At 45.9% G+C, this 14357-nt stretch overlaps 1 protein-coding gene across 1 annotated transcript in view; it reads right to left on the reverse strand.

The window, feature by feature from the left end:
• Positions 1–14357, reverse strand: part of aldh1a3 (aldehyde dehydrogenase 1 family, member A3) — a 127176-nt gene that overhangs the window by 46833 nt on the left and 65986 nt on the right. The window contains exon 3 of the mRNA XM_063066521.1: positions 11795–11935. Coding sequence (XP_062922591.1) covers positions 11795–11935 — 141 coding nt within the window. The remainder of the gene's footprint in view (positions 1–11794; positions 11936–14357) is intronic.

Below are 14357 nucleotides of genomic sequence, written 5' to 3' on the forward strand. Positions count from 1 at the left end.
GCATCTCGGTGGAATGAGTCTCTGGCTGAATGTACTCCTGTGCCCACCCAGTACATTATGTAGTGGATGGGAGACATTGTCCAAGATGGCATGCAACTTAGACGGCATCCTCTTTTCAGACACCACCGTGAGAGAGTCCAGTTCCATCCCCACAACATCACTGGCCTTACGAATGAGTTTGTTGATTCTGTTGGTGTCTGCAACCCTCAGCCTGCTGCCCCAGCACACAACAGCAAACATGATAGCACTGGCCACCACAGACTCGTAGAACATCCTTATGTTGTCAGCTTTTAATATTGGTATTGGTTTATTGTTGTCACATGTACCAAGATACAGTGAAAAACTTGTCTTGCATATTGTTTATACAGATCAAATCATTAAACAGTACTTTGAGTTTGAATAAGGGAAAACAATAAGAATGCAGAATAAATATAAAAGCTACCAAATAAATGCAGCGTGGATGAACGATAAAGTGCAAGATCATAATGAGATAGATTGCAAGGCCAAGAGCCCATCTTTTCGTATGAGAGGTCCATTTAAAAGTCTGATAACAGTGGGATAGAAGCTGTCCTTGACACTCTCAATACCCTGGCTACCCTCTTAATACCGTTTAAGTGATCTGGAAACAATATACATTACATTTGGATAACTCGCCAGATCAATCAGCAATGATTTAGTCATTTTATGAATTTAATTTTGTCTCTAAGACTCAGCAAAATCTTTTACTTTCTCTACAAATTCTCTATGAAGCTTGAGTGTGCCCTCACAGAATAGGTGTCAGCCTTAGTGTCAGGATTAGATTTATGAACTGGTATTCCTGGTTTCACCCTCAGAATTTCTGATTTAATTTGGAGATGTCAGATTATAGGCTTGAAAAGTTTAACTGACCTGTTGTCAATATCCAGCATCGTCGCCCACATTGATACAAAGTTAAATATGCTAAATATTGACTTGGACTCAATAAAGCCTCATGGCTTCAGGTCAGAGAATGTCACGGTCTTGCTGATTATCACATCCAGAATCAAGATTAGGTCAGCAGTACCATCACTGACTGACACTCACTGGACAGAGAGGCTAGACTTAGTGCATCACTTGGCAAAGGAGCCAACACAAGAAACTGACCCAATATTCCTTCAAGAAAAAATAGTAATGGTCAATCCATCTTCCTTGTGAGCGCAGAGTCCTGCCTCTACTTCTTGGAAAATTCTCCACCAAGTGGTTTAAAACTATAACCATGGTAAGTGGATAACAAATCACAAACCTCACCATAGAGGACCCATCAAGAGCAAAGTTTTATATACTGTAAGAATTTATCATCTCCCCTTCACTCTTCAGTTACTGTGAGGCAAGGAGGCTCATTGTTGACTCATTGTGGAAACATTGAAGTGATTTCCAATATTATATAACTTTTGAATATGGATAAGTATCTTCAAAATTTACAAAACATGGTGAGGCTACTCTTCTAAGCTGCTCATATATGAACCAACACAAATACAGGGTAAAGACAAGGCTAAGCTGTCCATCCATTGACAAATTTGAGAAAAACCATAGATTTATCACATTCTGCACCTAAACAGGAGGAAGCTCCATGGTGAGGTTCAACAGTATTAGTGTTAAAGACCCAGCAAATGCAAATGCCAAGCAAATGGTCCATGTTAGTCTCCACCATCATAAAGATCACTGACCAGCCATTTTGATGTATTCTCATGGAATGAGGAACCTGTGGATGGAAAGGCCATTGAGGTAGCAGTGATGAAGGCCTAAGCTACTACAAAATAATGCCTAGATAAATTTTTATCCAAAAATAAAACAGAATAGGCAACACCCCATTCACCAGGAGAGTGACAAGAAATCTTATGGATGCTTCCATCATATACCTGTGGGAGGCTAGGACAATTAGGGAAGGTTGTGATGGTAATTGAGAGAGATGTTGCCTGGAAAAGATGACAGTAGCAATAAGGAGAGATAAGATAGGCTGGATTTATTCTCCCTAGAATATTGGAGGCAGAAGAGGTGACCTTATCGAGGATTATAAAATTATGGGGGCATAAATAGGGTAGAGAATCTTTTTCTCAGGAGAGGAGATTTAAGAACTCGATGTAAGAGAAGAGGAGTGAAATGTAAAGGGGATCTGAGAGGGAAGTTATTCAATAACTTATGGAAGGTTATGCTGGAATGAGCTGCCAGAGGATGAGGTGGTGTAGGTGGATACAACTATAACGTTTGAACAAGTACTTGGCTAGGATAGGTGATGAGGGAAACAGGTCTAATGCAGGCAAATGCCATCAGTTGAGATGGGTATCAGAGTCGGCATGGACAAGGGGGTCTAGAAGGGCCCTTTTCTGTGTCTATAGTTGTAATATTCAGATGCCCTGTTGGCCTACAAGCAAAACCCCTGCACCTGCACACACGACGCCCTCAGAGCTGCTACTAACAAGGTGCAGCAAACTGCCCGACGTTGTGCGGACAGCCACTGGCTGAACTTGTGCAGCAAAATCCAATCGGCCGCTGAGAGCGGAAACGCAAGAGGGATGTTTGGTGGCATCAGGTCAGCAACGGGCCCTTCAGCAACCGAGACAACACCACTGAAGTTAAAAAAAATGGGGCAGTCATCGCGGGCCAATACCTGGAGCTGTACGCAACCCGGAATGTGGTGACCCATGCTGCCCTGGAGGCACTCACCCACTTGCCAGTCCAGTCATGGAGGAGCTCAGCAAAGCCATCAACTGTCTCGCCAGTGGAAAAGCCCCAGGGAAAGACGGAATTCCCTCTGAAGTCTTGAAGAGCAGGAAACCTGTCTTGCTGCATCATCTACACCAGCATGTGCTACCAGACCGTGAGGAAATGATATGATTTGGTGATATGAAACGATGTGAGTCAGCTGCACCTTTCCTCATTCCCTGTTACTGTTGAACTTGAACGCACGCGAGGTCATTACCCACGTGTCATCGATGTCAGCACGGGAAGAAGATCAACTGCTCGAGCTTGCAAATGACGGTGAGCTGAGAAGTATGTTTCACATAACATCTCTGCCGGCATTCTGGATCAAAGTCAAGGCTGAATATCCCAAGATAGCCACGAAAGCACTGAAAATGTTGCTTCCACTTCCAACATACCTCTGGGAAGCGGAGTTTTCTGCAATAAATGCAACGAAAACTAAATCGCGGAATAGACTGGACATAAGGAACCCCTTCGAGTATCGCTGTCTCCCATCACCCCTCGATAGGACCGTCTTGTTGCAGGGAAACAAGCCCAGGGCTCCCACTGATTTAGCGATATTGGTGTGTTGCAATGATTTCATATGTTCATACGAGGAAAATATGCGCTGTGTTTTTAATATCCAAACGTTACTTAAAATGTTATGCTGCTATTGACTTATAAGTGACTTATAATTGACTTATCACTATATTCATGCAAGGAAAATATGCGCTGTGTGTTTAACATTAAATTCATTAGATAAACCCTTTTAGAAACGAAATTGAGTTTTTTTATCAGCCACTTATAAGTGACTTATAGTTGACTTATCACCTGTATTCCGGTCGTGATTAACACCCCCGCTCCCCCAGTCAGCTGGTCCGCAGTGCAAAGAAGGTTGGGGACCCCTTATCTACACGAACTTCTGTGTCTTTGCTGGGGAACGGCCACGTCCCCCAAGACGCGCGAGATGCCAACATTGTCACATTGCACAAAAATAAGGGTGACCGTAGTGATTGTAACAGCTACCATGGCATCTCTCTGCTTAGTATTGTGGGGAAAGTGTTCGCCCATGTCGTCTTGGCATGACTTCAGAGCCTTGCATCTAGCGTCTACCCAGAGTCCCAGTGCAGGTTCAGAGCTGGCAGGTCTATAGTGGACATGATCTTCTCACTGGGCCAGCTGCAGGAGAAGTGTCCAAAGCAGCAGAAGCCACTGTACACAGTCTTCACTGATCTGACCAAGGTGTTCAACCTCGTCAGCAGAAGCGGACTCTTCAAACACCTAATAAAGATTGGCTTCCCCCCAAGACTGCACAGCATCATATCCTCCTTCCAAAAGGATATGCACAGCACTGTCTGCTTCAATGCACCAACTTCTGACATCTTTCCAGTGAGCAGCGGAGTGAAACAAGGTTGTGTCTGGGCACCGACCCTCTTTGGAATCTTCCTCCCCATGCTCCTTCGCTGTGCTTTCGCAGACTGCACTGAGGGCATCTCCCTTCGCACGAGAGCTGATGGCAAGCTGTTCAAAATCGCTCGCTTGCACTCCAAGATCAAAGTTAGGACAGCCCTCATCCACGAGGTGCTGTTTGCAGATGATGCAGCACTGACGTCACACACTGAAGGGGATCTCCAACATCTGATTAGCCGCTTCGCCCACGCCTGAAAGGAGTCTGGGTTCACCATCAGTCTGAAGAAGACAAACGTCATGGCCCAGGGTGCAGAATCTCCCCCAAACATCATTATTGATGGCTGCTCTCTTGATGTGCTCCACTGCTTCACCTATCTTGGATCGACCATCATGAGCTCTCTGTCCCTCGAAGCAGAGGGTAACAGCGGGATTGCCAAAGCTGCAGCTGTCATGGCCAGACTGAACAAGAGAGTGTGGAACAACAGACAGCTGGCGAAGAAAACCAAGCTGCATGTGTACCAGGTGTGTGTGCCCAGCACACTCCTCCATGCCAGCAAGGCCTGGACACCAAACATCAGTCAAGAGAAGAGGCTAAATTCATTCCACCCACGCTGCCTCAGGCGCATCTTGCGCGTCCCCTGGCTGGACAGAATCACCGACACCTCCAGCATCCACGCAGTACTCAGCCACAGGCAGCTCAGATGGTTGGGCCGTGTCAAACGTATGGACCAGGGACACATTCCCGAGGACATCCTGAGTGAGGGTTACCACCCACGAGGAAGACCAAGCCTCCGCTACAGGGATGTCTGCAAGCACGACATGAAGCCGGCGGGCATCAGCCTCAAAACGTGGGAGGAAACAGCTGAGAACCAGACAGCATGGAGGGCTGCAGTCAAAGGCAAAGGCAGTGTACGACGTGCTGAGAGAGCAAGGACCAACATGCTCATCAGTAAGAGAGTCAGAAAAGCCAGAGCTGCATCACCCAGAGCAGCTTCCTCCTTCACCTGCAGCCGCTGTGAGAGAGACTGTCACTCTAGAGTGGGGTTGAACAGCCACTCTGGAAAGTGCAAATAACCCCAAGTCTACAACCCCAAGAACTGCCAGAAAAAGTGTCACGCTCCGAATTGATATTGCATTTGTTAAATAGGGGCCGTGCACAATCCTGATTTGATGGAGATGGACGTGAGAAGCACGGAGGAACATCTGGAGAAACTTCTGAAATGCCCGCTTCACTGCCGCTGCTACTGTGCGATTGAGAATCTCCAAAGGGGAAGGCCCCAAAACCTCAGCTTTGCCTATTGCCTGTTGCTGGGGCCAGGGTCGAAGCGCTCGGCAGAGATGGTGCTCAGTGCTCGGTGTCGGAGGGCTGGTCGGATGCTCGAAGTTTTCGGACGGACACAGAGTCGGACTGTGGTCGGGTGCTTCCAGGATGCTGCATCGGCAAGTTTGCAGCGCTGGAAGCTCAAGGCAGGGAGAATTTCTCCCTTCAACAGACTGTGTGAGATGATGGGACTTTTGAGAGACTTTGAGACTTTTTTTTTAACTGTGCCCATGGTCTGTTCTTCATCAAATTACGGTATTACTTTGCACTGTTGTAACTATATGTTATAATTATTTGGTTTTTGTCAGTTGTTTTTAGACTTGGTTTGTCTAATCTGTGATATCATTCTGGAGGAACAAATTGTATCATTTCTTAATGCATGCATTACTAAATGACAATAAAAGAGGACTGTGTGTCCTCATAATCTAAAACTCAAAAAAAAATCTAAACCATCATCTCTCGAGACACACGGATGCCAATGACGATTATGTAGATACACACAAATTCAAAATATACTGCATATTGCAAACGTGAACAGACAGAGAAACACACAGATGCAATATGGTTATCACAATGTCATTAATTCTTTCCAAAGATAACGGTCTCAATGTAACTAGTGGAAAATCGCCAGAGAATTTTGGCATTTGTTCTGATCAAACAATCAAATCAATTTAAACCCAATGTTACAGGTAAAGCAAGATGAAGGCTCAAATCTACATGCTAGTGGCCAACTGAAAACAATATTGTTCGGAGAATTTTCTTCCCGTAGGAGAAGGTTGACTCGGTGCATCTGTTGTTCCCAGAGGCAGCTCTGCCTTTTGCACTGATTTCTCTGTTTTGTACTTCAATAGCAGGGGGATCATGCTCTGAGAAGGTTCTCCAGGGTAGGAGACAACAACTGAACTGCTACCACAATTGGTTGCACTTGTTTGACTCTTGCCTGACACCTCAGCATGGGAAAATTAACCCCGCAAGGAACTAATGGTAGGTTTTGGTCAACAGTAATAATGCAGGTAAAAAAGGGATTAACACAGGATGTCAGGCTTGCAGAGGCAGGAACCTCCCAGCTTCCACTTTCCAAATCATCATCCGCAGCCCTTTAAACCCAGGCTCTCATTCACAGTTCTTCACTCATACCAACCAGCCAGCTTCAACCAATGGCTCCTGGCTGTCAAGTTGCTCCTTGTTGCCTTGCCGTGTTAAGAATCTGTCCCCTTGTATTTTGTGGTCCCTCGTTACTTGCAATTTTGCAGATGATTATTAAAGTTACTGCTCATTGCTTTATCATCTCTGTTGCTCTGTGTTTTGGTCAAGCCTCCTCTACGTTTCCTGACAGGATGAGTGAAGCAACGATTGATCCAGCCGATTACGCCCGCCTAAAGGAAGTCGTTCACTGACAGGAGCGCACTATCAAGAAGCAGCAGGAAATATTTCACCATCTGCTCTCCACTCTCAACCAATTCTGTCTCGAGACAGCATCCCCGTGCTAGTTAACCTCCTCCCTTGCAGCCCCAGGTTTCAGTGCCCGAACGCTTATACAGATCCCCAACCTGATGCTGCAACTTCCTGCCCCAGTGCGTCTTACACGTCGAGCTCTAGCCATCACTGTACGTTACAGACCTGAGACTACGTCATTTCTCTCTTGCCTGGGTGAGCTCTGACCTGGGCCATTGCTAAATGGGACAAGAAAAGCACCACTTGTAATAAATATGCAGATTTTACCACTGAGATGCATCATTTGACCATCTGGGATGTGGACGGGAGGCAGCAGATTGGGTACTTCACCTGAGTCAATGCTTACAGTTGGCGCTGGATTACACCGTGGAATTCAAGACTCTCGCAGCTGGAATGCTGGCCTATTACTATCCTGGCCTCTCAGAGCACTTGAAAGATATGCTGTCTACCCTGGAAAGCCTTATCGCTCTGGCCCTCCATTTAAAAAAGTGTCTTATGGAACGACCCTCGAGATCATCAGCCAGAACCATAGTTCCATTCCCCGCACCATATCGGACTGCAGGACCCTAATCATCGAATACTCCAGAATCCATGCAGTTAGGGAGAACTCTCTTAACTATGGCCCCCCAACCCCCAAGAGTGTGAGCGTCAGTGGAGAAACAACTTGGGCACTTATTGTGGAGCCACTATTCAGCAATGCATCAAATACTCACTATGTCTAGGAAAATGGCAGCACTAGAAAGGGTTAAGGGGCCTTCTGTCTGCTAGGCTCCCCCACATCCCCCTTCCCTCCCCCCACCCCCTCCAGTCTCTCATTCCAGCACCATAGTCTGCCTCCGTCTATCCCTCCCCCTCACACCTTCCTCTCCCTCTCCCCTCCTGAGACCTAAGCCATGAATGATTCCATCGCTGAAGCTTTACAGCACAGCTTCTTTCAACCATCCCAGCACCCAGCCGGTGCAGGATTCTTCTTCGTCAAAAACAAAGATGGGGTCTTCATCCTTGTACTGTGGACTCAATAAATTCACCATAAAGAATTGCTACCTTCTCCCCTTAACGGATAGTGCATTTGAAACTCTCTGCAGGACCCAGATCTTCACCAAACTGGATCTACAGAGTCCGTACAGCCTATCAGTAATGGCCAGGGGATGAGTGGAAGACTGTCTTCATAACACTCACTGGTTACAACAATTACTTGGTGATGCCTTTCAGATTTTCCAACAGTCCGGTCGTTTTCGAAGCTTTTGTTAATGAGATCTTTCAAGACATGCTACACAGGTATGTATTCATCTACTTCGATGATATCCTCATCTTCTTCAAGGACCCACAAGACCACGTCAGTCAAATTCATTCAATCCTTCAGCATCTCCTTGAAAACTAACACTACTGCAGGGTGTAGAAATGCCAGTTCCACACTCCAGTCACTTCCTTCCTCGGTTATGTCCTTTCAGCCCAAGGCATAGTCATGGACCCAGAGAAGGTGTATGCCTTTGCTGAACGGCCCAGCTGTGCTCCTTCAACTACAGCGTTTCTTGGGCTTCTCCAACTTCTATCGCCATTTCGTCAGGAACTATCAGCCAAATCGCCGCTCCTCTTCCCTCCCTCATGAAATTCCCTAGCTCACGGATAATGTCTTCTGCTGCTGTGGGTCACGCTTTCAAGGAGCTGAAGAGATGCTTCACCACCGCCCCCATTCTCCACCATCCGAACCCCTCTGGACCTTTTACGGTGGACGTGGATGCATTGACGTGGGTACCAGGCCATCCTCTCTGAGTGAGGACTGGAAGGAAGATAAACCCCTGCATCTTCTCGTGCAAATTCAACTCTACACAGTGCTGTTTGAGCTACTCTCCATCAAATGGACCTTGGAGGAATGGAGACATTAGCCCATGGGAAACAGTCCTAGTCTGGACTGTTCACCAGATCCACCAACTCAAACCACGCCAGGTTTGGTGAGCCCTCTTCTTTGAGCAACTCAACTTCATCTCCTACTGACCCAAATCCAAGAAGATGGACGCTCTGTCACGACAGTTCAACCAAACTCAAGTGGAGATTGACCCTCAGCCCAGCGTTCTATCCTCCAGATTCTCGCCCTGATTGTCTGGGACCACAAGAGCCAGATCCACCAGGCCCTACAGCACAAACCTGCTCCAGCCAGCACACCTGACAACCGCATGTACAGTTGGCCGTGTGCTCTGAAGCACTCTAATGGGCCCACTCCTCACCCCTCTCTGGCCATCTAGGCACACAATGGACCCTGGATTTTTTTGCAATGCCAGTTCTGGTACCCCACCATGATCGCGGATGTATGTCAATTCATCACTGCCTGTCCTCAATATGCCCTTTCCAATCCTTCCAACCAGTGGCCCTCTGGGCTCCTGTGGCCCCTGCTGGTCCCTCAGTGACCGTGGTCCTACATCGCCATGGATTTGTCACATCTGATGAGGCCGCAAGGATCAGGACAATGGTGGGCCTGCTCTCCAAGATGGGCCACTTTTTTGCTCTCCCCAGACTTCCATCAGTTATTGAGTCGGTGGACCTGGTTCCACAAGATGTAGTTCACTTCCATGGCTTCCCCCAAGGCCTCGTGTCGGACCAGGGCCCACACCCAGCTCCCACTTCTGGCAAGCCTTCTGTCCCCTGCTCCACACCTTAGTGAGTTTGTCCTCTGGCTATCATCTGGTGAACGATGGACAGTCAGAAACAGTCGACCAGCAAGTGGAGAAGTTTCTGTGATGCTTCACCGCCTTCCACGTGGAAGAGGTACCTGCTCTGGGACAAACGATCCCAACACATCTCCTCTGCCACAGTATGTCACACTTTGAAGTGCTTCATGGCTACCAGCCTCCGTTGTTCCCTACAGAAGAGCCAACGGCGGAGGCCCTGTCCGTCAGGGAGCAGGTTTGCCGTTGCTGGAATGCCATCCTACCTTCCAACCATATCTAACTGCTGCTGGCACCCAGTCAGACCACTCCAGCCTGGGGTCGGTGTCTGGCTGTCCACCCGAGATTTGCCCAGTGCACAAACTCCCGCAAGCTCTCGCCTCGGTTCATTGGTCCCTTTAAGGTGGCCCATTGCATCAATGCAGTCACTTACCATCTCCTGCTGCCACCATCCCACAGGATCACACCTACCATCCATGTGTCCTGCCTCCAGCCCACTGTCCGTGGACCACTCAACCCGTCTCTGGAAGCGAGGATGGTGGAATGAGGTCCAGCGTACATGGTTCGCTGGTTAATGGATTCACATTGTTGTGGATCAGGTGTGCAGCACCTGGTCAAATGGTAAGGGTACCGCCCGGGGGAGAGGCCTTGGCTGCCATCTTGCAGCCATCGCTTATCGAAGCATTACACTGGATCCGTCCGGGATCACCCTGGACCATCGAGTGTTGGCCGTGGCAGGGAGGAGTCCCGCTAGGCTTCCATAGGCAAGCATCTCCCAGCCTCCGCCCAGCTGAAAGGAGTCACTGCTCCTTGTTTCCAAATCGTCACCCTGCAGCCCATTTAAACTCTGCTCTCTTTCACAATCCTTGTTTACTCATTCAAACCAGCCAGCCTCAACCAGTTGCTCCTAGCCTTCAGTTACCTCGTTGCCTTGCTGTGTTAAGTATCTGTTCTCTCTTGTTTTGTGGCCCCTCATGGCTTGTAATTTTGCAGTTTATTATTAAAATTATTACTCACTGCTTAATCATCTTTGCTGCTCTACATTTTAGATCAAGCCTCCTTTATATTTTCTGACATCAGATTTGTGTAATTGGATGATTGATGGTCAACTTAGACCAGGAGAAGAATTAGGCCATTCTGCCCATTGAGTCTGCACTGCCATTACATCATAGCTAATATACTATCCCTCTAACCCAGGGGTTTCCAACTTCGGATCCATGGATCCCTTGCTTAATGGTATTGGTCCATGGCATAAAAAAAGTTGGGAACTCTGCTCTAATCCCGATCACCTGCCTTCTCCCCGTAACCTTTGCCACCCTTACTAATCAACAAATTTTCAAAGCAACACACACAAATTGCTGGAGGAACTCAGCAGGCCAGGCAACATCTGTGGAAAAATGTACAGTCGACGTTTCGGGCCGAGACCCTTCGGCAGGACCTTTTCCCATAGATGCTGCCTGGCCGACTGAGCTCCTCCAGCACTTCATGTGTGTTGCTTGCATTTCCAGCATCTGCCAATTATCTCCTGTTCAAGAAATTATCAAGATCTGTTTTAATATACCCAATGACTTGACCTCCACAGCCATCTGTGGCAATGAATTCCACATATTCATGGCCTTCTGGCTAAAGAAATTCCTCCTAATCTATTCAAAAGGGATGTCATTGATGAGCTGAAGGATCTGTTTCTGTGCTGTGTCTCTCTCACTGATTTCGTATAATGCTATAAGAAACTAGCACCAATTGTCATCTGTCAAATGGAGTAAACCATGCATTAACTAATAGTCAATCTTACAAGAGTTTTCTTCATTTGAAGAAGAGATGCTTTATTCATCTATAGATAATGGATCCTTAATTTGGTTCTCAGTTACTGATTTACATGTTCTTTGTTCAGTTCAAATATTGGGAACAGAATTCTTTAAGAAAGCAGAATATCATCAAGATACAAAATTACTCTTAATAATTGTTGGTCGCTATTAGTAATATACCATTTGTTCTTTATAGTGTATATGATGTAATTCTATAACCACAAAACATTCCATACTTACAATTTCCTGTAATGTTCAATAATTAATTAAAATTTACATAAGACTGGATGTTTTGAGGAGGTAATTTTAAGATTTATAAATGCAGCATTTAATCAAACTTCACAGGGGACAAAGTACAAGAGTTGATACTAATACCACGATAGCTTGGCATTCACAGTCACATGACAGACGTGCGCACAGAACTAAATATTATCGTGTCTTACGGCCAAGATGTGTCGGTCTCGCTCAATGAGGTCAGCCCATTTACACAAGAGTCTTCCCCTGGCTGAAGTGTCCAGCTTTCTCCATGGGGAACCTTGCTGGAATGCTGCTCTTGCTGCCTCCACTGCTTTATCCACGTCAGGCTGTGAACAAAGAGCAGAGTAGATGAAATTACCCTGACAGCATTAATGCCATTAGGACACGTTGTGGTTGAAATTCACTTTGGTCTGCAGTGAAACACTGCTATAAATTTGAAAGTGACATAGCACACTGCTTTAAATTTAAATGTCAGACCTGGGTGAAGAAAGCATGCAGCATCTCTACTTCACTGGGAGTTTGGGGAGGTTCGGCATCTAAAACTTTGACAAACCCCTACAGATGTGTAGTGGAGAGTGTATTTACTGGCTGCATCACAACCTGGCGTGGAAACACTAATGCCCTTGAATGGAAATTCCTACAAAAAGTAATGGATACAGCCCAGTCCAGTTTATTATTGTTCTGTTTCTTTTCTCATTTTGCACTGCACAGTTTGTGGTCTTTTGCACATGGGTTGTTGTACGTCCTGTTGGGGCTGCTCTTTCTTTGATTCTATTGTGTTTCTTGTACTTACTGTGAAGGCCCGCAAGAAAACGAATCTCTCAGTTGTATATGGATTCATATATGTATGTACTTTGATATTAAATTTACTTTGAACTTTTATTTCTTTAACAAGAGGGCAGTGAATCTATGGAGTCATAGCCATATGTGGCTGTGGGTGTCAAGTCATTGGATATACTGTACTTAAAGTGGAGTTTGATAGGTATTTAATTAGTAACAGTGTCAAAGGTTATGGGAGAAGGTGGGATAATGGGGTGAGGGGAAATAAATCAGTCATGATCAAATGGCACAGTAGATTCGATGGGCCGAATGGCCCAATTCTGCCCCATGTCTCATGGTCTTACAGTAATTGTTTCATAACTATGGACATACACTGATCAAATTTTCTCAAACTTTGTGCGCTGCTCTGCGGATGAAGTATGACAGAATGAAGTTCCACCTTATCATCAGGAGAGCAATCCCCAATCAGCACTAAGAATATTGATCTGATATAGGTTCCTCTTAGTAAGACAGGCAGCCTCACAGAGAGTGACACTGAGTATCTTAGCAGTTTCATTTCTGTTATTTTCTGCTTCAGTGCAGACATATTTGCAAAACTTTACAATATAGTTTAGTCTGTGTCTGTCTTTTGACATTGCCTCATTGGGCAAGGGTTCAAAGTTCACAATAAGTTTGATTATCAAAGTACATATTTATCACCATGTACAACCCTGAGATTAAATTTCTTGTGGGGACACTCAACAAATCTGTGGAATAATAATTATAACAGAATCAATGAAAGACTGCCCAACTAAGGCATTCAACCAGAGTGCGGAAGACAACAAACTGTGCAAATGCAAAAAGAGGAAACAATAATATAAGTAAATAAGCAATAAATATCAAGTACATGAGACAAAGAGTCCTTGAAAGTGTGTCCATAGGTTGTGGGACAGTTTAGTGATGGGGCAAGTGAGGTTGAAGGGTGTGATGGTTGAGGGGTAATAACTGTTCCTGAATCTGATGGTTTGAATCCTGTCAAAGTTTTAGATTAATCTTTTTTGTTGAATCTTCGTAAACTTCTAAGAAAGTAGAGGTGCTGCTGTGCTTTCTTTGTAATAGCACTTGCGTGCTGGGCCCAGGACAGATCTCCCAGAATTATAACACCGAGGAATCTAAAGTTGCTGACCCTCTCCAACTTTGATCCCCTGATGAGGACTGGCTCATGCACTTCTGGTTTCCTCTTCCTGAAGTTAGTAATCCATCATAATCACTGGCATTCAGTGAGAGGTTATTGTTGTGGCACCACTCAGCCAGATTTTCAATCTCCCTCCTATATGCTGATTCATCGCCACCTTTGAATTGGCCGATGACAATGGTATCATCAGCAAATTTAAATATGGCATTGGAGCTGTCCTCCGCATTTCCTGTATCAGGTGCTCCTGGTGCAGCCTCCTCTATATCGATGAGACTTAATGTAGATTGGGGAGCGTTTTGTCGAGCATCTTTGCTCTGTTCACTATAAGCATTATTTCCCAATAGCCAACCATTTTAATTCCAACCCTGATTCCCATTCTGACATGTCAGTCCATGGCCTCCTCTACTGCCACAATGAGGCCGCTCTCAGGTTGGAGGAGCAAAATCTGGGTAGCCTCCAACTTGATCATTTGAAGTTCAGTTTCTCTAACATGATAATTTTAAACCCCTCTATCTTCTCTCTTCTTCCATTTTCCACATTTCTTCTCACCTGAATATTGCCTCCCCTAGTGTCCCTTCTCCTTCCCTTTTTCTCATGGTCCACTCTCCACTTGTACCAGATTCCTTCTTCTTCTTCTGCCCTTTTCCTTTTTCATGTATCGCCTCCCAGATTTTCACTGCAATCCCCTCCCCTTCTCCCACCCACCTATCTTCCCCCTCACCAGGTTTCACCTGTCACCTTCTCACTTGCACTCTTTCCCCTCCTCCAACTTCTTATTCTGGCTTCTTCCCCTT

This window comes from Mobula hypostoma, chromosome 13 (assembly GCF_963921235.1).
Source record: "Mobula hypostoma chromosome 13, sMobHyp1.1, whole genome shotgun sequence".
Classification (NCBI taxonomy): Eukaryota; Metazoa; Chordata; class Chondrichthyes; order Myliobatiformes; family Myliobatidae; genus Mobula; species Mobula hypostoma.